The sequence below is a fragment of the Ammospiza caudacuta genome, chromosome 16 (genome assembly GCF_027887145.1).
Source record: "Ammospiza caudacuta isolate bAmmCau1 chromosome 16, bAmmCau1.pri, whole genome shotgun sequence".
Lineage (NCBI taxonomy): Eukaryota > Metazoa > Chordata > Aves > Passeriformes > Passerellidae > Ammospiza > Ammospiza caudacuta.
This window is the reverse complement of record NC_080608.1, coordinates 8,593,413-8,618,912: the sequence shown is the minus strand read 5'-3', so window position 1 is coordinate 8,618,912 and position 25,500 is coordinate 8,593,413. Positions and strand designations below refer to the sequence as shown.

Sequence of the window (25,500 nt, the reverse complement as noted above, 5' to 3'; positions counted from 1 at the left end):
TGACATATCATTAAAAAACTTAAAAATACGCTTCTAATAAAATTGTTTGTCTTCAGTTATGCAAATTTTATCTTAAAAATCAAAATACCAGGATTACTTGAGGCTCTTAAGAGCATTTTTGCTGCTCTCAGGGCAGGGTGCAGCTGTCACCTACTCAGATGTGACCTGATGCATTAAATCAGAGCAGTACCTTGAATGAGGAGGCAGCAATAACCTTCAGTGAGATGCATAACACAGTCCTTGGCTGGTGCAAGCTCTGAGAGATCAATTTTTAGTAATCTAGGCAGCCCCTGAAGGTCTTTGCTGTAGTTGTACCTGAATTACATTTATATAGACAATAATAGTTGCTGAATCTTGATTTTTAAATAACTTTAATATCAACCACAGCCTCCAAAACATGTCTTTTGAGGCTGTGATGGAAAAGGCAAATGCCTGTAGTGATGCAGGTTCTGCCACTGAGAGGAGGAAGAGGATGCTGGACCAGAGCTTCCTCAAGTCCTCATCCTTTGGGCTGCTCTAATTTACAGCAGGCACTGAGAAATAATATGACCTTTACAGTGAGGTCTCCCTGAGGTCACAAAATTTGCATTTCTGAGGATAATTTGCAAAAATTCTGGAACAATTACCTAAGTAAGTAAAGAATAGTCAGATACTCCTTCCATGAGCTGTACTTTCTGCACTGCTCAGAGATGCTTTGACCTTCTAGTTTATTACAAGTCAGGAAAAGTCAATATTTCTTAGCTTGCCAAGTTGGAGGAATTTTAATGAGTTATTGAGTCAAATAGGTAATCCTCCAATAACAGACCTTTTTTTCCCTTTCAGATTTACTGTGATAAAAACAAAGCCTTAATGGGGACCAGGAAAAATGGGTTTTTGTTAGAAACTCTTGCTTGTCTGTGCAAATGCTTTTAACCCCTTGACCACAAGTAGGTGAAATGGAGCTTCAGCACTGGGACATTTTGCATTGACATGAAATGCTGGGCAGGCAGGGGCTGTGTTGATGTTAGCAGGGAATTTAACATGATAAAATGAGATTGAAGTAGCTGGTGCTGATGCTTCTCACATCTTTTTTGCATGTGATAAGGGGCTGGATGAGATCTGGTCTGTGCTTCTATGCTGAACTGTTTGGCTGCTGGAAAAATCTGTGAAGGGAAAAGCCCTGGGTGTACCTTAGAAGATGTTGTGGCATCCCAGATGCTGCAGGGTGTGTTCCAGTGGGTGCTGCAGCACATCTGGAGTAGTGCTTGCACTTGAACATCCTCTGAGAGCTGGCACACACCAAAACCTTCCCAAGAGCCAAACGTGCATGTGGTAAATGTAGAGAAAAGGGATTTGCTTCCAAACCATCTTGCTGGTCCAGACTGAGTCCCCGGCTCTGAGGCAGCCAGAGTCTGGCTGTTGGAAGGCTGTGCAAGGCTGGCAGTGGGTTTTTGCCCAAGGAAAGGCTTGATCCTGGTATAATTGAGCCTTTTGCAATTCCCCTTTGTGATGCTCAACTTGGTGAACTCCAGTTAGCATAGAATGATCTAATTTCCAGAAACTCTCTTCATTGAGTGTGATGCTAAGCATTGCTCTGAGTAGTGGCTTGTTTGGGAGTGCCTGTCCTGTGTGAATTTTAGTCATGTCCTCTGTAAGCCTTTAAGCGAGGAAACTTCATAAGTAGAAAATGTTATAGCACAAGGGCAGCCCTTTTAATATTATCAAAGACCACAGTAATATTCAGAATATCATATCCCGTGAGTTCTTAAAAGTAGTAGAAAGTTATTTTTCACTATATGTCATTACTCAGAGTGTAGGAGTAGATACTGATGGTCCCTGTAACAATGACTGGTGTTTCCCCATTTCATTCCCTTCTGTGATAGTCAGTAACATTCCTTTCAGTAGTAGTCTTTCTTTGGAGTTATTTTTTCAAAAGCTCTCAACAGTTGTTTGTGTGAGCTGTCCTTGAAACCTGTGTGAATTTTAGCCTGGAGGATATTCTGCCTTTGGGCGGGAGCTTCTGGCTCCCAGGGTGAGAGCTGGACTCTGGATGTGCCCAGGAGCTGAGTGCTGACATTTGGGGCGCTTGGCTGAGTTTTGTGGCTGGAGTAGCGCAGGGTTTCAGAACCGCTTTCAGAAAAAGTGTGGGCACTGAAATGCTCCCACTGGGCTTTATTCTCGGCTCTAGTTCTGTGAAGAGCTAACAGAACAAAGGGTTTTGTGTCCATCACTTTCCAAGAAAGCTCTTTGAGCACACAGAGTTGTGACGAGGGAGAGCTGGAGGTCTGGGAGTGCCGATCTGAGCGCTCCTCAAAGGGGGGAGCACTTTGTACCTGCAGCACCTCTGCTGCTCCTGCCGGGGCTGTGCTGCTGCAGCAGCTGTGTGGGCTGTTGAGGCTCGTGTGGCTCATGGTTCATTTTCTGCTGTCCCCAGTGCTGCAGGGGCAGGAGGGGCCCTGCCAGAGGAGGTTCTGCGGCCGGGGCAGCCGGTGTGTGCTCAACGGGGACACGCAGCAGCCCGAGTGCCGGTGCCTGGAGGAGTGCAAGGCCACCTACATGCCCGTCTGTGGGTCTGACGGCAGGTTCTACGAGAACCACTGCCAGCTGCATCGAGCCTCGTGCCTGCAGAGGAAGAAAATCTACATCATCCACAGCAAGGACTGTTTCTTCAAAGGTAGGGTGTTGTTGAAAATAAATACTTCTGTAGGGCTTTCGTCGCTCGCCGTAATCCTGGTAAATGGCCGAACGGTGTGTTTTATTTCTAAGAGCTAAATTTTTCAGGGATGATTTATTCCAGGACAGCAGAGTACATACACAGTGTTTTATGCAGCTATTAAGCCCCTGAGTGCCATTGCCATGCAAAATGTAATCATACTGGGAACTGGTAAATAATTAACATCACTGTATGCATTGTGTGCACTGTAGTTGTGCTGCTCAGTACTTTCAGCTGCTAGTGTAATAACTTTTTACAATCCAATTCATTTGAAAAGGCTTTGAACAAGACAAAGATGTTAAGAAAAAGTAGATGGTATAAACAAAAGTTTGCTGCAACACTGAGAAATAAAAACCTAGTTAGGCAAATGACACAGACGAAGGGAAGGAACTGCTTAAATGAAATAAGAAATGGGGGGACAGACTTTAAATAACTTTAAAGACTGTTCTGGTTACCAGTGGGATGCATACATCTGGAGCTCTTTTACTGGTTCAGTAGCAAATTTCATTATCATCTTTGCACCAAAGCCAGTCCCAAATATTTCCCATTAATATTTTGTATGCCATGTACCATCCTGCCATCAAGGGAGATTGCAGGAGTAGGAGCATATGATAAAATGCCAGGGAATGGAAGAAGCTGTAAATTATTTTACTTCCAATGAGAGGTCTCACAAAGGGCCTCACTTGAGTATATCTTGAAAGCTCATTGTCAAATATGACTGTGTATACCTACAGGAAGATTTGAGTGGATTGTTGCAAATATATCCAGTGACATTTACGTGATCAAATATGAAAATAATTCCTTTATCTTCAGCTCACTTAAGCCCCCAAGGAGATTGGCTGTATACAGAGCTATCCATCCTGAGTTTTCTTTGCTAACTTGATGCTAGAAGAGCCTATTTAAGAAACAGGAGCCCATTTGAAGAGCTTATTAATATGTCCTTGTGATACCCTTTGGAGATAGAAAAGCAGTGCCATTCTTGTGTCTTGGAGAAGACATTGTGTCTTTTTGTGACTAAAATTTTCCGGTGGTTTGTAGACACTGCTTTGCAGTGCATTGCAAAGTCTCATTTGCTTTGAAGATCTGGCTGTGGGGAGGACAACACAGCTGGTCAGAGCATTGATTTGGTGAACACCCTGGGTTAGTTTGTCACAGGCAGCCTCGGAATTTACCAAAGCAAGTAATTAGGATCAATAGACCTTGTAGGAAGTAAATCATGGAGAGGGTCACCCAAAGGCATTTTTCAAGTACATGAGTATATCAAGGCAAAGAGGGATTTTTTTGCTAGTCACATTAAAAAGGAGCATCTGAAAAGGACACTTGTGCCTTGCTCCAAATGCTATGCTTCTGCCTCTGGGTATCAGGTGAGATCAGGGTATGGATCAAGCTGGAAACAGTGTCCATCCCTGAGTAAGATGCAGGTGGGCCTCTACAGCATGAGAAACCTTGCAAAGAAAAGTAAAGTCTTAATTTCAGAGATGCTCGGCAACCCCCCACTCAGTTCAGGGGATTTTCTTTCCCTGACTACCAAGAACATACCTTGGGTTTTTCATTCTTGACATCACCCACCTTTTTATGACAGTGTGTCTGCCCTGGGTTTTTATTTGTTCCTTATCACATATAGTGTTAAAGAAAATGAGTTCTTATTGCAGTAATCAGCCCCTGCAGTGGCTGTATTATGCCTAATGATAGAATGTCACGCTTGAATACTTCCCTGAACACACCATGAAATGATGTCAGAAAGTAGGAGTTGTGTGTCCCAGTTTAAAGTAACCCTCGAACTCTTGCCAGGGAGCACTGCTTAAATCTGCTTTTCAGCAGAATAACAGCTTTATGGAAGGGAAGAAAGGAACAAGCTCACTTCTCTTCCCACGTGAATAAATAAAAATGTACTTCACACCTCTGTCTGCAGAGATAACATACAGAAAAAAGTTTACCTTAAGTGGGGAATAATCCCACAGAATGGGACTCCATACAAATACTTGGCTTCAGCCCTTTTTTCTACCATGCAGTTCCTGAGTAACCTTCTGTGTATTGCTCTGTTTATTGGTACTTCAGTCTCCTATTTCTAAATCAAGAATGATAGTGGTTTCTCTTAAATCAAAATTTTCAGTCAGCAATTAAGGTACAGGTTTTTAAGTACCATTATAAGAGTAACATGAAATGTAAGGCTTTGACTGGAGAAAAACCTTTAAGGTACAAAATTACAGAATCCCAAAATGGTTTGGGTTGGAAGTGACCTTAATGAGCCTCCTGTTCCAACCCCACTGGTATGGTCAGGGATACCTTGCATGTGTTTTTTCTTTGCTTTCGACCAAGTAGATAATGTAATTATTTGGGTACATTCAGACTGATGAGTGGGCTGCTTCATGTTTTTTTGTCCCTGTTGGCTTGTTCAATTAAGATTTGAATTCCTGTGCAGAGCTGAGGGATGCTGCAGACTGGATGTTTGTGTGTGCTCTGCCAGTTTGCCCAGTTATCAATGACAAACTGGATGGACTTAAAGTAAGACAGAGATCAAATACCCTGGTTCTGCTTTGGCTGAGCTAGGCCTATCCACAGTAAACTGACAATAAAGCAAACAGCAGGGATTTATTTTCTTTTGTGTATTTTGGGAAAGGATTTTTTGATCTTTTAGCATATTTATCAGATGTGAAGTGCTTTATAAATACTAGTGGGTAGCAGATAGTCCTGTGTGAGTAGAAGCATTTACATTTTGTACCAGCAATAGTATTAGGAAGAGCACAAGAAAATTTGTCCCTGGAAAAATTACTGATTTCTCCTTGGTCCAGCCCGGAATAAAATGGCTCCTTGAAATCTTGAGAGTCCAAAATATTGAAAAAACTCGTGGAAACGAGAGATCTCAGCAGGAGTGATCTCCCCAGGCTTTATCCTTCAGCCTCTGATGCAGCTCAGTTCCCCTTACACAAAACCATAAATGCAGTCCCTTTCCCTCAGTTGATAAAGCACATAGGTGGGAAATTTCACTTGGGAGTTTGAAGTCACAAGGGAAATACTGCAAAGCAGAAGCCCTAAACTCTGAGATCTCAGGAGAAATGTCAATCCCACTCATAGCCCTTCACACTCTCCTTGATCTAGTTGTCCTTCCTGGTGTGAAATACAGTTTGGTTTGCCCATAGGAAAATGTTCTATTTAGGAATTTTCTGCCATGTGGCAGGGTTTTTTTCATTTTCTATGTTTTCACTATTTTGTGAGTTTCTGTAGTCATTTGATTGAGGTGTTGGTGATTTTTACTGGGTAAGAAAATACATAAAAGTGCATTTACTGTGTGCTGAACTGGTCAGGAAAGAAGTTTTTCTTCCCCAAAAGTTCTTCCAATGCTTATGAAGACTGGAAAGATAGCTGTGCTCAGAATGACAACTGTCCCATGGATGTCCAGAATGAGCACTTGGCCTGAAAATGTTCCCGTTTGAATAATGAGGCTTGGATAATGAGGCTATATCATTTCAGCACAGTATTTTGGACTACATTTTGCTTTTTCATAGCAGAGTCCCCTTTTTTTCCACTGCTTTTCATTTTTCTTTCCTTTTGACTGTCTACACCCACTCTGTCTCTTCCCTGACTTTTCTCTTATTATTTTTGGCCAGAGATAGCTGTGCAGACACCATTCAATAATTTTTCATCTCTTACCTTCATCCTTCCACCAGAAACATCAGAGCAATGCATTTCCCTAGCAGTTTGCATACATTACAGAAATTCTGTTTAGAGCTGTGATTTTCCATTTTCAGGATTTAGGAGTAGTTGTCTTTCTGTCTTTCTGTCTTTCTGTCTTTCTGTCTTTCTGTCTTTCTGTCTTTCTGTCTTTCTGTCTTTCTGTCTTTCTGTCTTTCTGTCTTTCTGTCTTTCTGTCTTTCTGTCTTTCTGTCTTTCTGTCTTTCTGTCTGTCTGTCTGTCTGTCTGTCTGTCTTTCTTTCTTTTTTTCTTGTCTGTCTGTCTTTCTTTCTTTCTTTCTTTCTTGTCTGTCTGTCTTTCTTTCTTTCTTTCTTTCTTTCTTGTCTGTCTTTCTTTCTTTCTTTCTTGTCTGTCTGTCTGTCTTTCTGTCTTTCTTTCTTTCTTGTCTGTCTGTCTTTCTTTCTTTCTTTCTTGTCTGTCTGTCTGTCTTTCTGTCTTTCTCTTCCTGCTTTTTTCTGCTTGATCATCAATCTCAGAGCTCCTGTGCATCAGCCAAGCCCTTGCTGGAGGAAGGCAGCCATGTTTGCTTGCTCAAATATTTTCTGTGGTTCTGACATCCTCTCTTTATCCAGGTGGATTGGGTTTTTTATAAAAAGCTCAGCTTTTCTTGCCAGCCTGTACAGCAGCTTTGTGCTGCAGCTGATCAGATTGAGTTTGTGCTCTGGCATGAATTCAGTCCAACTTAGATGACCAAATTCTTGAACTTTCCATTATGTAAATGTAAATGCACTATACCTGTGTTGACTACTTAATATATTTTTTTTGTCCATTTGGTCCACTTGTACCAAAGTTCTAATTTTATGAAACCTGACAGAATTTTAGGCAGAGAGATGGTGTGCTGTAAAAGCATGTTCATGTCTGGTATTCCAGTCCCATTCTCTTCCTTCCTTCTCTACTGAAATGTCAGTATTAATTTTTCAATAATTTTGTCCCCTTGCTTAAAATATGTCTTTTTTTTTCTTTTAAGCAACTATCTGGCAGTAATTTTCCTCCTTATACAAGGTCGTTTCTTGTCCCATAATAAATCATAATTTTGTACATATTTTGTACAGAATTTTATAAGAAATCTGTGGGAAACCACCTGCCTTTCTCCTTTCTGTTACATGCACACAGTCCCACTGTTTGGTTTGAGGCTTACACTGATGCTCAGAACAATATTTCATGCCATGAATTTATATATAAAGTCTTCTGGAGTGTGCATGCCTGTGTGCTGGGTTGTTGTGCACGTGCACACGTGTGAGTGTGTTTGCACATTGACAGAGCCAGAATTATGTGTTCTCTCAGGACATTTCTGCACAGGTTGTTTGCACATTGACAGAGCCAGAATTATGTGTTCTCTCGAGACATTTCTGCACAGGTTGTTTGCACATTGACAGAGCCAGAATTATGTGTTCTATCAGGACATTTATGCACAGGTAGTTTACACATTGACAGAGCCAGAATTATGTGTTCTCTCAGGACGTTTATGCACAGGTTGTTTGCACATTGGCAGAGCCAGGATTATGTGTTCTCTCAGGACGTTTCTGCACAGGTGGTGTAGCACAGGATGGAACCTTGATCTGCATGGGGAGAGAATGGGAAGCGAAGGGCACAGCTGAAAGGAGATGTTCAGCTGATGTAAGGAGATGGCTTTTCCTTGGAGACTGGTTGAGTGCTGGGACAGGCTGCCCAGTGCCATCTCCATCTCTGGGAGCTTTCAGAACCTGGCTGGGAACAGCCCTGAACAACCTAGTCTGACCTTCACTAAATGTTTTGATGGAAGTCTCTTCCAGCCCATATCATCCCATAATCTTATGATTTCGTGACCTTAGGTAATGGCATCTTTCATTTTCAACCACTCTTATCTTTCTTCCAGTTCTCAAAAAAGATTTTTTTCTAATTAAGGAAAATGATAATCTTCTGCATGTTGACAGAAAATTTTCTATGCTTGAATGTAAATAAATTACAAACCTGGGAAAAAAACCAAACAAGCAGGCTGATAACTTGTATCACTGCAGTAATCTCAAATACATATGAATTCAGCCTCAGGTGGTGGTAGTTTATTTTCTCTGTACTTTATTTGTTGTCCATGTGTTAGTTCTGTGCTTTGTTACTTCCAGAAGTAATTTGTTCTACGGAATAGCATTTCACAACATCTCTGGGAAGGTGTTGAATGTTTTGCTCATTATGTGCTTGCAGCACAGGCAGACCCGCTCCATTGCTGGTTTGCAGACTGGAAGGAAATCTGCTCCATTTAACACTCTCTGTCTTTCCAGCTGGAAAAATTCTGAGTGTGAACTAATGGCACTTTTCCCAGCTGGCAATTAATATTTGCTGATTTAACTTTGCAGCAGTGCTGCCAGGCTGCTCCGGTGGCAGCGAGCTGGGCAGGGGCGGCTGAGAGGAAGGCAATTAATCCCTGCTGGACGAGGCTGGGGGCTTTGACATGCAGGTCAAGCCTCTAATCATCATTTCAGTGTCCAGTGTAAATATATTTGGAGTTTAAAGTGTTATAAAGAGAGATAAGTGCTGTATAAAATGAAGGAATGTGTCTGCTGTCAGTAGAGCTGATGCAGTTCTTAATAAACTGAATTCCCGAGGGATTCCTTTCTATTCTCACACTGCCTTTTCAGCTCCCTCCACTTAGTCTTTTGGGGAGGGATCAATTTTACCTGGCTTTTCAGGCTGACTGCTCTTAAATGTGATTTATAGCTTTACACCTAATAAACAGACTGCATCAATCTTTGAGGTAAATTATGGAAATTCCATTGATTTATGTGAGGATACGAATAAGGGACTGCTAGTCTACTCCTAGCTTTGATAATAGAAATTTTCTAGGAATAGGTTTAGGATCTTGAAAAGTATTTTCCATTTTAAGAGAAAATTGAATGCTCACATTGCTGAAATTCATGGAAGGGAAATCTTGGCTAACAGTCAGTTGTGAAATTCCCTGATATAGGTGGGCTTTCACTGGAAATTAAATGCCAGTAAGAGTGGGGAAAGTCTAGGCATAAGAAAAAGAAACAAAAATAGCAGAGAACCTAAAGTCTAACAAAAAGAGATCTTTAATTGAATATTAATTACATATTAGTTATAGAAAACCTTTGCTGGGGACCTCATGGCCATAATGGGAATCCCACAGGTGGGAGGGAAAGTGGGACTGGAATTCTGTGATGGACACCGAGTTTGACATGATCAATCAAAAGATGAATTATGCTTACTGGAACTCCTCACAGCAGGGCCGTTACCTGCTTCTACTTGGCCAAAATAAAAATCTGTTTCCCTGCTGCTGGGACTGCATAGACCAGTGACAGATTTTAGTTCCAGTCAGTAAAGCCAAAATTGAGGAACACACACCATGGATGAAGCTAGTGGAAAAAGTGGTGTTATCAGATGTGATCCCTGTCCAGCATTCTTGGTGGTTTTATAGCTCCAATTTGAGGCAATAGCCATTTGGGGAGTGCAGGAATAACTGTGATGTGGCTTTTTATTTTTTAGGTATGAAATTGTGTAACATTTGCTTAGAGCAGTCATGACCGTGACCCCCGTGAACAGTTTTATCTGGTGACTGTTATCTGTCTCATCTTATTTAGGGCCCAGTCTATTAATCTTCTCCAGTTGCCAGTCTTGATGTGTATGGCCATATTATCTCCAATAAAACAAAAAAGCTTCATACTATGTAGCTAGTGAACAAAGGGATGAAAGTATATTTCTACAGCAGTATTAACATCTTGAAAAAGAAAAGTGAGAATTGATCTTTGTAATCTTTTTCCCCCTTGTAACTGAGGATGTACTGGTTGAACTGGAGTCACTGAAGCCCATGGTTAATGGAATGGGCAGCTGGAGGACCACACCAGCACCCAGCACTGTGTAGCAATCCCTGCTCTCTATGAGTAGAGGAACTGCTTACATGTTGACATAGAAAAGCTCAGCCTAAATCTCCATGCTGTGGAGGAAGACAATATTCCATGAGGTGGTCTCAGTTTGAAGCCCCCCCAAGTTTCAGCTTCATGTTCTTGAGGGCCAGGAAATGAGATGCAGGTGGCTTTAGGGAGCCATCTGCTCCAAGCCTGGGTCTGCAAAACCTTCACTGCAGTGCTTTCAGGAAAGCTGAGAGGTGATAATGAAGCTTTTTTTGAAGCACAGCCTTAGCAGTTGTGATGGGGGACGGAGCAGAGGAGGAGGATGAAGAACCAAATTAAAGTGTGTGGGGAGAGAAGCAGGGAGGTGGTTTGTATTTACCAGTGGAAGTTCCTGTGCCAACTTTGGTGCTGCTTTCTGCAACACTCGTTATGTCAGGGGGTGTTTGTCTTTCTTTTTTTAATCTATTTTTGTGTGCTCTTTGCATCTGACGTGCTTGTTGCGATTTGGTGGCAGTCTGAACTCACTGTGTCCACATCACTTTTCTTTGCAAGTCACGTTCATGTTTATTGTACATTCATTTTGGAGCTCAAAACATGCTTAAATATTGAAGAGCCTTATGTAGGAAAAGTTTTTGCTTTTTTTAGTGTGTTAAATTTAATATTAGCTCTCACCATTCCGTCAGCAATTTTCCAAAACGCTCTGAGTGGTGTAAAACTGGAGAAATGCCAGCAAAGTGGGGCATTACAAAGTCATGATTAAGAAGTGACACATCTACTGAGCTCCTGCATTGCTGAACCTCTCACAGCCCTGAAAAGAGCTTGGATGCTCAAAAGTTTGTCTGCTTTTTTCCCCAACTCAATTACCTTAAAGGTCTTTTCCAAACTAAAATATTTCCATGAAATTTCTACATCTGTAGTTTTCCCTGTGGAAGGAAAGGCTAGCCTATGCCAAGTGATTTCAAATGAATGGCAACAAATACTCTAATACTTTTGAAGTCACCTTTATTTCCCTGTAATTACATAACTTTTATCAATAGAAAAATTGCTGACTTGCTTAAGGCCCCCCCAAGTTACCTTTTGAGAAGCAACATGCAGCTTGATGCTAGGGACTCTCCATTGGACACCTCCAGCTCTGTGCTGAGACAGGGGCCAGGGAAACCTTAATTTCAGAATAAATAAAAAAGCTCCAAACCAGAGAGAGATAGAGAGATTGCTTTAAATGAAAACTGAAAAGGTTAAAAGGTAGAGATGAGCATTAAAGATTAAGATGATTAGATCATAGTAAAGGGCGCTGGAAGCTGAATGAAGGGAAACAAATGGCTGGAATAAATTTTAGGGCTGGGGAGACTGAGGCAGGGAGATTTAGAAGTCCTTTAAAGATAAAAAGAGCTGATTAAAATAGCTGATTAAAAGCTATTCAGCACAAATGCTAATTTTTCTGGGTGCGCAGTATAAAAATCTGTGGAGCAAATTGAAATTCGGAGTGCCTGGGAATACTAACAGGCTGGATGCTGCAGATTCAATTAGGTAGCTGCAAGGAAAAAGCTGGTCCAGCATCCCCCAGCCTTCACTCCCTTCCTGCCTCTGTCCACCAGGATTTAATAGGCACTTCTTGCTAATATACTTGAGAGTGCTGAATCCTACCAGAGGTGTCCTGAAGTCATGGGAATACGAGTTGAAATGAGCGCTCCACAGCATGGGGTACTGATAAAGCCCCTTGTAATTTCCCAGTTGTTTTTTTGATGTAGAATTGAAGCTGTTCTCTCCTCAGGGGCTCACGGAGTGCCAGGGGTGAGGTTATCTGCCTTTGCTCGCCTGCCTGAAGTGCAACTGCTCCCACAAATAATACAACTTGACATGGGGAGGTAATGAGTGATCTGCAGATTTATTCTGTCTGCTCATGGCTTGAAAGCTCTTTGGGTAGAAACTTTTTTTTTCCTGTTAAAAATCCTGTTAATGGAGATTAATGTTTAATGTAAACTACAGAGTTAATTATCAGTGCAGTTGTAGGAATGGGAGGGAAGGGGTTGGCAGTGTGTAGGAGCATCACAGAATTATCATTGATTGGTTTGGGTTGGAGGGGACCTTCCAGTTCATCCAGTTCCAGCCCCCTGCCATGGGCAGGGACACCTTCCACTGTCCCAGGTTGCTCCAAGCCCCATCCAGCCTGGCTTTGGACACTGCCAGGGATGGAGCAGACACAGCTGCTCTGGGCACCCTGTGCCAGGGCCTCACCACCCTCACAGGCCCATGTTTGGATTTGCAGCTCATAATGGTCTTGGTGAAAAAAATATCCCCATGGTAATGAGCCCATGTGATGGAGTAAAAACAGAAGACAGAGCTTAGTCTGTTCTGCTCTTTAATTTAAAGAAATGAGCAGTGCAATGGAGAGGGAGCTCACAATTGAAATGTATCCAAGTATTTAAATATTTAAATGTAACCTTTGTAGTAAAAAGTTGATTGGTGTGATGTTTCCAAAGGAAGACATTTTTATTTACCTTTTGAATGGTTGTTTGCACTGCAAACACCTGAACAAAGGCTCACCTGGAAGAGTTTGCCATGGTGGGCATGGGGTTTGTCTCTTCTGCAAGTGACTGCAGGCTCCTGTCAGGATCTGTCAGGGCTTTCCTCTTCCTTCCTTGCCTTTAGTCTGCCACACTGGCAATTTAGTTGAGAGTTTTGCTGTTTTTCAAGAATAATGAGGGGGATTTTGTTTTTCAAATTATTTCAAATTTCAGTATGAAATTGTAGTGGGGTTTTATTTATTAATCCTTATTTATCTGCTCTGGCACAGCAGCTCACCAGGAGATTTTGTGGCAGATTTGGAGATGTTGGTGCCTCTGCAGTTTAGAGATTCACAAGAACCCTGAGGACACAGGACAATCCTGGGCATCCTTGTCCAACACCAGCCAATCTCCTCACCAGAGGTTTTCCAATGGAATCCATGGTGCTGGATGCTCATCATTGTTATAGGCTGAGTTTCTTTTCATTTAATCTAGAGCAAGCCAAATACTGTGCAAACATTTGTGGTGAATATTTAGTTGTATTGTCACATGTAAGCATTTTGCTGTATCCATGGCCCTGTAGTTTGCTATTCATGAATATTTTAGCAAATTGGTTTACTAACAGGAGTGTTGCCTGGAAGCAAATGTTCCAGAATATTTGTAGAAAAGCAGATTTAACTTTGGGTTTGCAGTTACTTGCTGTGGGAGCATTATCTAAGCCCCATCTTAATGCTCCTCTGGGAGGACCAGCATAGCCAATTAAAGCAAATCTTGTTTGGAAATGTGATTCTCATAACCTGCCCATGATAAACTGATATAAGGAGCTCTGTCTCTGTATAAAGACAGATGGATCAAGGTTGTGCAGCTCACCCTTGGCACAGCACCCAGGTGCCTTGCAGGTAAACTGGAAGCAATAGCAGAATTTCTTGAGGACTTGCAGGAATCTCTGATATTTGCTCTGTTTTTTGGACCAGAGCTGTCCTGAGGGAAAGATTTCAAAATATATATTTTTGGTTGGTGTGTCCCGTGTAATGTGTAAGTTTTTGAAGGGTAACTGTGCTCTGGGTTCTGCTGCATTCTTCTGGCTTGAGTTGTAAAACAGTCTTGAAAGAAAATTGCTGCGGTGCTGTTTTCATATGGCCAGTGTTCAAGTAGCTATACTTGAATTCTGGAGTAACTAGAAAAAAAATTGAAGTGGAATGAATACCTGCTCAGCTCAAGGATTGCAGGTGCTGTGATCTCACTGTGAGCTGCTCAGGGGCTGTGGCAGGGCAGGACTGGGGTGGGTGTTATGTGTTATGGGGCCTGAAGGGAGGGGAGAGACCTTGGTCCCCTCAGGGTGGAGCAGCGTCTCTGTTGGAGCTGTGCAGACACCACAGCCCTGCAGGGTGAGGGAGCTGCTCCTTCCTGTGGCCTCAATGCCATCAGTGAAGACAGAGATTGGATTTTAGGAAGAAATTCCTCCCTGTGAGGGTGGGGAGGCCCTGGCACAGGTTGCCCAGGGAAGCTGTGGCTGCCCCATCCCTGGAAGTGTCCAAGGCCAGGTTGGATGGGGTTTGGATCAACCTGGAACAGTGGAAGGTGTCCCTGCCCATGGCAGGGGGCTGGAACTGGATGAAATGAGCTTTAAGGTCTCTTTTGATCCAAGCCATTTTGTGATGATTCTGTGAAGTCATGCTCACAGTGCTGCATCTCTCCATCCATGGCTTCCCATTCCTTTCCCATTTGTTCCCTCCAATGGTCACCATCAGACTTCTTCCCTCATCCTCTGTAGGCATGTGTGAGATGCGCCCATTTTCTTGAGAGTTTTTGCCTTAGGAATAGTTTCCCATAAGCAGAAACTCAGGAGTCAGCCTATCTAAATGCAGCTGGTAGAGCCCTCACAGCATTTTGGAAGAGCTCTGCATCCAGCATTTAAGTGAGGTGCTCAGCACATCTGGAAAACATCTGTCTGAGATTCATAATTTGGCATTGTCATTCTTGGAGTGACTGTAAAACAGGGCCTTGTGGAAAATGCTTAATACTCCTGGACACGTTGTGTTTTGTGTTAATGGGGAAATGGCTTGTTAGGTCCAAACTAACTGGCAGAAAATCTTGCTGGAGCTGTACAGCGTTGAGGAAGTAAAAAGCTGTTAAGGCTAAAATTTCAGCCTCTCTGAACCCAGTAGATTTTGGCTGCATTTTTACTGGAACAAAATTGAAAGCTAATGAAGGCGTTTGGTGGCCCCACACTGGCTTTCAGCTAGCTTTTATTTTACATAACGAGTTGGGGAAAATTGGAGTGCAGTTACTCTGGGCTCACTTTAGAAATGTGAACAGGTTGCAGGCTGCTGTTCCGGGCTCGTCAGTTATAGCTAATTCCTTTGGCTCTTTTAAAACAGAAATGCTTTGTTTTCCTTTGCAAAAGGTGGCACAGGCAGCCCACAGGGCTGCTCCAGCTACAACCAGCCCAGGAAAATCATTGGAGCCCTGCCCTCCTGAGCAGTTCTCTCCCAAATCCATCCTCTTTCTGGCCTGATGGGATTTTTTTCAGGTTTTTATTTAAAGTCATATTTCATCACTTTCTTAAATTGATGGCAATTTCCTAATAGATAAAATTTCTTCAAATTGCTTCTTTTTATGTTTTCAGAAACAGTGCCTCTTTTTAAATATTTTTTTTTTGCACTGGACTGAGGGGTTTTCCATATTATTATGTGAACTGACATCTCCTTTTTTATTTCTTTCATCTTTTCAATCTTGGTGCATTTATCTACTTCCTTGCAGTCAAGGTGAAGAATTGGAGAAGTGCTAAAGGAATGCTTCATTATCCTGTTTGATGCTGTTACACCCATGAATGTGGATGTAGTTTGTGCTGACATCTCATCTGTGCTGCCTTGTTCACACAAGTGGAAGCCTTTGGTAACCTGAGCTCAGGGAATGCTGTCCTTCTGAAGTTAGTGGCAAGTGTTCTTTTGCAATAACTTAGTATCATGAAGATAACTTATTTTTACTGACACTAACAGACATAAAATACTAACAATATTTAGAAAAGAAGCAGTATTGAATCCCCAAATCTTGTCTTCCTCCTCCTTGGAAAGGTTCCAGACGAAGCCATTGTCCCCAGCAAGGAGCTGGAGAACTCTGACATTTCAAAGTAATCAGGTAGAATTACTGCATCTCCAGATATCTTTAACCTGTTTACTGACATTTCATTCACATCATCTCATAATGTTCATTGGATCAGAAAACAGCCTGGAGCCACATTTGCAAAATGCTTCACGAAATGTTTTGATCTGGGAATGTGAAAGCATTGTATAGGGTAAGTTATAGGCTATTTATAGGAAAATCAAATGGGATATAATTTGATTTTTTTTTTTTAAGCTTTTGTGGGTTTCCCCCTTTGTTATTCTAATTTTCTCCTCCTTTTGGTCCCAGAGCAGACATTTCCATACTCCCAGTGTCAGGCAGGATGCTGCCATGCTCTTTGATGGGATTTCCTAACCAAGGATAAACTGGAGCCAGCCCTTGAGAAGTGCAGTGATCCTCACAGACATTTTTAGCCATATTTCAGGTGCTTGTGTAAAGGGGCTGCTCAGTCAGGACACAGAGCTGAGCATTGCTGCTGGAGCACCAGTCAGGAAAGATAAACAGCAATGGAAGCTGGAATTTAAAAAATCAGTGCAGAGCATGGGAGAGCATCAGCAGTGGAAGGATCAGGTCCCTCAGGGTCTTCCTCAACTGTATCCTGAAGCATGAAAAACCTACAGTGGCTTTACCCAAATTCAGAAATGTGCCTGATGGCAACAGGCATCTGCAATCAATAAGTTCAGAGGAAACTGGGAATATGATTATGAATGTTTGCTGTTTTCAAAAAAGAAATAACAATTTTTAATTAAAATGCAGGAAGAGCATTTTTAGGGGTGTTGGAAATTATATTCCAGCACTGCAGGTGGTTTTTCTTCGTTCTATCCTTTGGCAGGACTGTCATGGCTTTTGAATTATGGCATTGGAAAGCCTTCTAAGAACTTGCTCAAAGAAAGGTAAAAAAAAAAATCCAATTAAGTGTGTTGAAAAAATACTTAACAGTCTTGTAGAAATAGTGTTCTAATTAACAGTCTTGGTCTTTATGAGCTTTTGAGTGAGCAGGTGCTGTCTAAAGCCAAGCCAGGTGAGGTTTATCCCTCTTGAGACAGTTCAAATCTTGAGTAAACAGGAGCTTTATTTATGAATTAGTTTCTCTGATAAGTCCTGTCTTTCTATGCTGCATGAATTTTTGCATGTTTCTAAGATACATGTTAGCACTCAAGTTCATATTTTTAAAAAAGTTAAACAAAAAAATTATATAAATATATCTTCTACTCTGACATTAATGTTAAATACTGTGAAGTGATCTTGTAGGTTTTTTCAACCTTAATGATTCTGTGATTCTATGTGAGGAAGCTCCCAAGCACTGTGGACAGTGTTGGTGCTATTTTCTTTCATTATTGCATTTGGCTTGATGCTTATTAGAGTAGCAAAGAAACAACCCCCCAAATATTTCATAACAAAAAGCACAGAGCAAGTAAAATAGCAGCTATTGATTTATTGCTCTTGTATTTCCACCATCAGCTCACAGTTATTTTTGATGAGGAAAGGACAAGCCCAATGATGGAAAGAGCTTTTTGCCAATAACACTTTTTGGTAGGAGTTTAGTACCTGTAACAGATAGAAACCAGAGGGAGAATTTTTCCTTCTGTGCCTTTTAGTCCTGTGAATTCTCCCCAAATTTCAGAAGCAGGGAGGAGCTGGAAGGATGACAGGTGACACAAGCAGGGTTTTGCACCGTGGCTCCCTCTGGCTTCTGTAAAAACTCATTCTGCTCCAGCCCTGCTGATCCTTACAGCAAAAGGTGCAGACAAATGGAGAAACAGATTTTGTTAGTGTGAAACAGGGAGGAGAATTGCCATGCCCCTGTTTTAGGTTGGTTTACACTTTTCTGTGTATTATTTGTGCGATGAGGGCTCAGCAGTTTTGATGCAAGACCAGGCTGAAGTTTGGTCTGAGGGATCCAGGATCTCTTTCAGGGGTCTCTTTCAGGGATCAAGGACACTCTGTCAGGCAGGTGGCATTAGGTGTGCAGTGCAAGGCACCAAATAAACACAAAATAGGCTGTTTCTTTTCTTTTTGGGTGTTATAGACCCATTTTCAGCCTACTGTTTTGAAGAAATTATGATTGATTGGGTATTTTAATCATCTGCTAAATAGTTCCCTACTTGATCGCTCTAATTACTTTTTCTTAATGTGTGCTGTCTTCATCCAAGGGAGAGCCTGTGTCAGTGCTGGCTGCACCTTCCAGGTCTGCCTGTGCCACTGGAGAGAAGCCCATGGGAATGGGCTCTCTCTTCTGCTCCCTAAGTTTTATTTTCAATTCCTTGTGTGGATTAATGCACTATAATTTTTTTTCCTTTAGCAATTGACTTATAAGCATCAAGCAGGGTAGTGGAGACTTTGCACACTGAAAAAGGCTCTTCTCTGCAGCTGTTTTTCCACCTGGCTCTCAGGTAAAGGTCTTTAAGGGCACCAAGGAGCTTTTTTATTGGTTTTCTGTGGGTGCTGTTCCCAGGTGTGGTGGTCAGAAGTTCTAAACAGCAGCATCAGGAGACAGGACAGTCTACTTGCTTCTGTAGAATCAAGGGAACACTGGAAAGGTGCCATGCTTTGGAGGAAAACCTTTTTATTTTAGTTTCATTAAGTAATTTCTCCTAAAAACAGCACTCTAAATGAATACCTCAGTAATAAGTACATTGTTTTAAACCAAAATTTAATTAAAGTAGTTAAAGACCACAAAATCATGTTGAAAATTGGGGGAAACTGCTGCTCATAAAAAAAATTCTTGTCTTGAAGTATTTGAGTCAATGCAAGAAGGAATTCTCTGCATGAACAAACTGTAATAATTTTTAAATAATTGCTGTTAACACTTTTGGTGACTACCTAAGTACACGCTGACATATGGTGTGTCAGCATGAGGCACTGATTTAGGGTTTGATGTTCTATACCAGTTTTCAAGCTGTTAGATGTAAGCTGGAGGATGCATTATGTAAGCAGACAGGTGGCAAGGACTCAGCAGCTTGGTCAGCAGGTGGGATTCTGGCCTGCTGCTCACCATGGAGAACCCGTGCTTTCCTCCTACCTCATTGACCTCTTTTCTCCGTCTCCACGTTGGTTTTTTTGTCTTTTGCCACTTTTTTTAGCATCCTGTGCTTTGCTGGGGGAGCATCCCCAGCCCAGCTGGGGGCTTTGAGGCACTACAGCTCTTCTTAAGGCAAAAATCAAAATTTCCTTACAAGACAAGGGGAGGAGGAGGAAGAGTGGGAGGCACATTCTCCTTTTATGCCAATGAAAAAGCTTCTAAAAGCTGCAGGTGAGCATTGCAAATCACCTCTGTGAATTTTGCAACTTAAAAACATCCTATTTATTGTTCTTAAAAGCATGTACATTTTCCTCTGAGTTCCAAGGCGTGCATGCTTCAATAACCCCCTTTATGTACATTTTGTGTAATTTCTTGCTGTGACAGTTGCAAGTGAAGATGCTCAAAGCTGCCTTTGGAAGCTTCAGCAGCCAGCTTTTGAAAAGGAAACGCTGGCACTTTTCCCAATTTTCTGCAATCTGTTGGAAAAAAACCTCCAAAAACCCAAACTTGCACCTACTCTGTAGAAGTTTCCAGGTAGGAAATCAGAGTAATACCAAGACTGGATGTAAAGTAATACCATGTTAGTGCAATGTGTGTGCAACTGCTTATTGCAGTTAGTTCCAAACCACATCTAGTTTGGGCAGAGCCCCCACAGACCATGTGCAAGTGTCTGAGGTTACTTTGGCTCCTTTAGGGATGGCTTGTACATCCTGATTTATGGAAATTACCTACAAGAAGGTGTATCCAAGATGCTTAGAGAAAGAACAGTGTCTTGGTTGATTTCTTCTTTTCCCCCTTGTCTTCCCTCCTCACTTCTTCTCTTCCCCATCTTTTCACTCTGCTTTTTAAATTATTTTTCTGTAACTCACAAAGCTGCAGTTTATTCTGGGGAAGCTTAACAGCAGACATGTGCTGATTGTGGAGCAACATGAAATCTGTGATGTGAGGAGCAATTGAAGAAATCCCAGCTGGAAACAAAGCTCCTTGCCAGGCTCAGCGCAGCCGAATTTGTCAGTGCTCAGCAAGCAGCAGCAGATGTGGGGCTGGTGTTGAAAGCAGCAGGGCTGTGGGGAGCCTTAGGAGCAGGGAAACCTGGAGTTCACCCACAGGGTGCTGGAAATCACCTGTGCTGACTCTGACATCAAAGTCTGCCTAGCTCCTGCCAAAGAGCTCAGGGAGAAAGGAGTTCTTGCACGTGCAGGAGACAGGCAGGGTGAGAGTGGGGTGTTTTAGGGGATGATGCTTTCATTCTTCCTCAGAGGAGTGTGTCCTTTCTATCCCCATCATCTACTGGGCACACAAACTGCACTCAAAATTTTATATAAATAACTATATAATTTTGTATAAATTTTGTATAAATAATAGGAATCTCAGCAGCTGGATTTGAACACATGTTTTAAAAACATCATAGAGTGAGAAGGGAAGGAGGCAATATTAATAAGTAAATTTTACATACTGTAAGGATGTAGGTTTTTTGTTGCACTCAGAATTTTGCAGCCTTACACAACTTTAGCAAAAGTTGGCGTTTCATTTTTTGCTTTTGAGTGTTATTATGATTGGGTGAAGCCTTAATTGTTGAAGCCTTCAACAAGTGCACTGCAGTAAATATCTGAAAAAAAATGAATGTAAATAGAACTTAGCAAATGAAATGTGAATATGTTTATTTGTGTAAGATGTGTCCTCATATCTTGCAAGCAAATTTACATTTTTAAGGAGCTGCTTTGAAGCACCATCTGCAGAAATCCCTTAATACTAAATAAATAAATCTTCAGACTGGATTCACATGTAGAAATAACCAAATATATTCTTAATACAAAACAATTCTACAGCATCTAATGCACTCTGTCTAATGCATCATCATTTTAATGGATTCTGGTTTAATTGCTCGCATCCCCCAGCTGAAAGCCACAGCTGAAGGTGGTTTTTCACCAGGACTTGTTGATATCCTGAGACTGAGGACTTGTTGATATCCTGAGAAATTGCTGGGGTCATAGCCTAAGCTAAAGCACTTTTGCCAAGCATTTTCTCTACATTTGGAGTAGGAGTACAGCTCCAGCAAACCAAGCTGCAGGCCAGGGCTATGGCCTGATGCTCATGGAGGAGCCCTTGGGTTTTGCAGCCCAGGTCCCTGCAGCCTGAAAAAAAGGTAACTGATGTGTCGTATTTTGCTCTGGAAATCAATGCCATGTTCCCAGTGAGCTCAGACAGAGTACTGATAATTCCTAAAATCTCTGTAAGCCTCAGTATAACAGCAGAGCTTTGCCATTTGATTCTCCAGGCTTATCCCAAATCAACCTCTATTAAAATGGAATTACTTGGCAGGAGTAAGTCTGGGAAGAGCTCTTGATTTTTCCTGATGGGTCCTAGTAGCTGTTCCCAAATTCTTGTGGACACTTTGGTACTTCCTCAGATTGATGTGTCTGTTATTCTGCCAATGCCCAAAGGTTCCCACAGGGAGACAGGACATGGGTTTGGGTTTGGTGTCCCCTGTGCATGAAAACTCCTTCTGGGATTACTGACTGACCATCACAAGTTTGGGTTTCTCCTGGTGAGTTTTGGTTTCTGTCAGGGCTGAGATGATGGCTCTGCAGACAGCTGGGGGGGTTTGGAAGCTGTGGCTGTGCTCGCTGCTGGAACAGGGAGTGAGAGGCAGTGGGGGTGAGGATGAAAGAGAGGAGTTATAGATGGTGTCTGCTTAAGTCTTTGATAGCTTGTAGTAAAATCTTACCAGCAACTCAGTTCACGTCATGTCTTAAACTGCTTGTGAAATAAATATAACTGACAGCTCTGCACGCAGCAGTGCACCGTTTGTGCACAGAATATTTTTCATTTGAAGCAACCCAGAGGCAGAAAGAGATGAAACGCTGGGAGCGGCAGCCTGCATCCCCACAGCATGTGTCACTGCGCCAGGGATGAGTGACACGTGTCCTGATGGATTTGGGATGGCAGTAGCTCAGACGCTTCTCTGTGCTGATAATGAAAACAGTGCCCAAATCTGATTTGAGATCTGAAAATGGGAAAAGTGATATAGGCAGCTGAAGTGTATCATTTACCTCGGAAAGGCTCGTCGCTTGGATTGCCAAGGGAAAGTTAGCAAGAGAAAACACCTTCCAGTCTTCAGCTTAACCCCCCTGGAAGGGGAGATGCAGGGCTGCAGGGTGAACGTTTATAGGGCAGGGAAGATGCCAGGATATGGCCAGGGCTGCAGGGTGAATGTTTTGCCTTTAATTTGCACCAGTGTGACATAAATTCATCTTGGGGAATTCCCCTGGTAAAGCACACAGGTCTGTGTGACAAGCTTCTTTTCTTTTTTTTTTTTTTTTACCCTCTTGCATGTTTTCTTTAAAGAGAGATGAAGGTGCATCCTATCCCCAGCTGTCCTTTTGCTCTCTTGGGTTGCAATGTTGTGTTACTTCATAAAGTCTGAGGTTGGAAAAGCCCTCCAAGATCATCAAGGCCAGCCATTAACCCAGCACTGACACTGGCCAGCCACCACTAACCCGTGACCCAAGTGCCACACGTCTGTTAAATGCCTCCAGGGATGGTGACTCAGCCACTGCCCTGGGCAGCCTGTTCAAGGCTCAACAGCCCTTCCTATGAGGAAATTTTCCCAGTATTCCATCTAAATCTCCCCTTGTACAACTTGAGGCCATTTCCTCTGGTCCTTTCCATTTCCATGGATGGGGCTCATTATCAGTGCTGGGGGCTGGAGCTCTGTGTGCTGCTGTAGATGTGTAAATCTTCATGTTGGAGGCAGGGGTGAAGTCACTATCTGCTCATGAGCTTGTCATCAGCACTGACATTATTAGAATGCCTCATTCCTTTTTCAGTAGGTGTTGTTTTAGATATATAAAAGAAAAAGGGAATCTATACTATGACTAAAGATACTCCTGAACAGTGTATTTATGGCTCTTGTTACACTTTGATGGTCGTGGGTTGTTTTTTGCTGGGAAAAAAATGTTATTTCTGTTATATTTTATGAAGAATTGGTGACATCTGGTGATCACTTATAATGAGCCCTCTCAAGACTGCCGACAGAAATAAACCTTTTAGTCACAAAGATTTGTCTTGCAACGTGTCTAAGAGACTGCAATTAGCACAGAATCCCTGCCCCCCCTCAGCTTGGGAACGTTCAGAACCTGTGCCAGGGCAAACACTGGTTTGAGCATATTGCAAAATGAAAAAGATTGTTCCCTGCTCTTAGGGCTAATTGAATAAAGGCCTATCCAAATGAAAAGGGCAGCACTGATGCTCTGGTCCCTGTGAGATGGGCTCAGGGAGCTTGAGGTAATGTCAGGGGGGATGTCTGCAGGATCAGAACAACTCTGTAGTCAGCTAAATGGATTTATATTTGTGGGCAGAGGGTAGAGGCTGTTTTACTTCAGAGTTTTGTCATTTGGTTTTGAAGTCTAATAAGGCAAGAGTGAAATAATGGAAAGCTGTTTTGGAGTGCTGCAGTGTATTGATGATGAATTGATGAGGTGGGAAGGTTCCATGAGTCTGCACAGAAAGGTTCCAGCTGGGCTTCCCAGTTGGCATTGGAGCCCTTCAGGTGTACCTGGACATGCTGCCAGCAGCCAGATGGGCTTTTTGCCTCTCCTGTGAGGAAAGGCTGATAAAATTGGGGTGGCTCAGCCTGGAGAAGAGAAGGCTCTGGAGAGATCTTAGAGCACCCTCCAGTGCCTAGACTGGCCACAGGAGAGCTGGAGAGGGACTTTGCACAAGGGTCTGGAGTGGCAGGACAAGGGGGAATGGTTTCAGACTGACAGAGGGCAGGCTTAGATTGGCTATTGGAAAGAAACTCTGTGTGAGGGTGGTGAGGCCCTGGTTGCTCATAGAAGCTGTGGGCTTCCCATGCCTGGAAGTGCTCCAGTCGAGACTGGATGGGGCTTGGAGCAACCTGGTCTAGGGGAAGGTGTCCCTGGCCCTGGCAGGGGTGTTGGATCCAGATGGTCTTTAAAAGTCCCTTCCTACCCAAACTGTTTCATAATTTTATAAATAGGATGGTTTGCATTAATTGTCTCATCTGTTGATTTTCTTAATCAACACCCAAACTGTTAATACCTTTCTTGGTACTCTTGATGTGGGGAAGGTTGGGTTGCTCTGTGAATCTGAACAGTAAGGTAGCCTGGGGTGTTTATTAATATCTTTTAAAGGAAAGAAGAATGTTGGCTTTATTGTAGAACTTAGGCTGGTTTTACTGATAGTGAAACCATCTCTATTCACACTATGTCACCTTTGTTTGCAAAACAAAGTAAAGATTTAAATGTTTTTCATTTTAGAGCACTTGACCTTGTTTTGTGCTTTGTGATAACTTTTTCAAAAATTTTTAGATGTTTTCATTCAGTGAAATTCATGCATATGTCTGACATCTGGTGATATTTTTATTTCCTAAATAGTAACCTTCCTCATAAAAAGCTATCCTTTTGTTTTAAAAAACTTGAAGAGAATTATGGGTTAATTAAAATATTAAATTGAAAATTCAGAGTCTGCTCTGAATGACTCCTTGTTTCTCAGTGTGCTCTGCCTTGGATCTCCTCCATGATTTTAAACAAACAAAAATAAGCATTCAGGAAACAGAAAAATAGCCCTCAAGAAAATCCCACCCATTTTGTGCAAAGCTAGTTTTATTGAAGATATTTGGACAGTTTAATTCTTTGAATGCAAGTGCTAAAGCTGGGTGAAAATAGATGTGTCTTATGCATATGATGCATCTTTCAAGGAGCACAGTTCTAACTCAGCTTTGCTCTCAGTATTGTGAATTTTGCTCTGTGTTTCAGGAGGGGGGCAGCTGTTCATGTGCTTTGTGTGGTGCCAGCCTGCAGCTGCTTTCACTGAATGGAAAACTGAAAAAATCTTAGGTTGGATTTAATTTTAAGAAAGATCTCTCAGATTATCTGAATTGAGCATGTGTAAGGCCTGCATGCATAATCTCTGGAGAAAGTGTGGGTGGTTGTGAATAAAGTGAGTTCTGAAACACAGAAGGAATGGCCACAGTAGCATTTCTTTTATTTCTTTGAAAAAGTACAATCTTCTTTTGCTGTTCAGTGTTCTAGTAATTTTGGAAATAGCATCGTTCTAATCACATCCAGAGAAGTGCTCTCCCTTCCTGCCTGTGTGACTTTGTCTTTATGATCCCATGAATAGATAATCAATGGAAGAGGCTCAGTGCTGACCCTCCATTGTTTTCTGGTGCCACAAATAGATGAAGTTATTGATAATAGCTCCAGATTAAGTGGAAAACAAAGCAATAGCTGGCTCCTTGCAGGCACAGGGTAATGCACACACTGATATGGGAACCATATCCTTATCAGCTTTTTATCTTGCTGGTTTGTCAGGGGAGATACCAGTGCAAGGAACAGCTTGGGAACAACAGTCCCTTAATAACTTGTGCTCTGCTCTGAGCAGGGAGGTGGGGTTTAGAGTGGGACTTAAAATGGTGTGACCTTGGTTTGTGGTTCTCAATGGCCAGATACAGAGAATTGTAGGATGGTTTGGGACCTCAGAGAGCATACAGTTTCACCCCTTCTTCCATGGGTAGGAACACTTTGACTAGACCAGGTGGCTCCAAGCCACACCCAGCCTGGCCTGGTTCAGTTCCAGGTTGGCAGCCACGGCTTC

The 25,500-nt window shown here is 42.3% G+C and overlaps 1 protein-coding gene across 1 annotated transcript in view; it reads left to right on the top strand.

Moving 5' to 3' along the window:
• The window catches only part of FSTL4 (follistatin like 4), a 206,944-nt gene that overhangs the window by 63,554 nt on the left and 117,890 nt on the right, over positions 1 to 25,500 (top strand). The window contains exon 4 of the mRNA XM_058815367.1: positions 2,414 to 2,653. Coding sequence (XP_058671350.1) covers positions 2,414 to 2,653 — 240 coding nt within the window. The remainder of the gene's footprint in view (positions 1 to 2,413; positions 2,654 to 25,500) is intronic.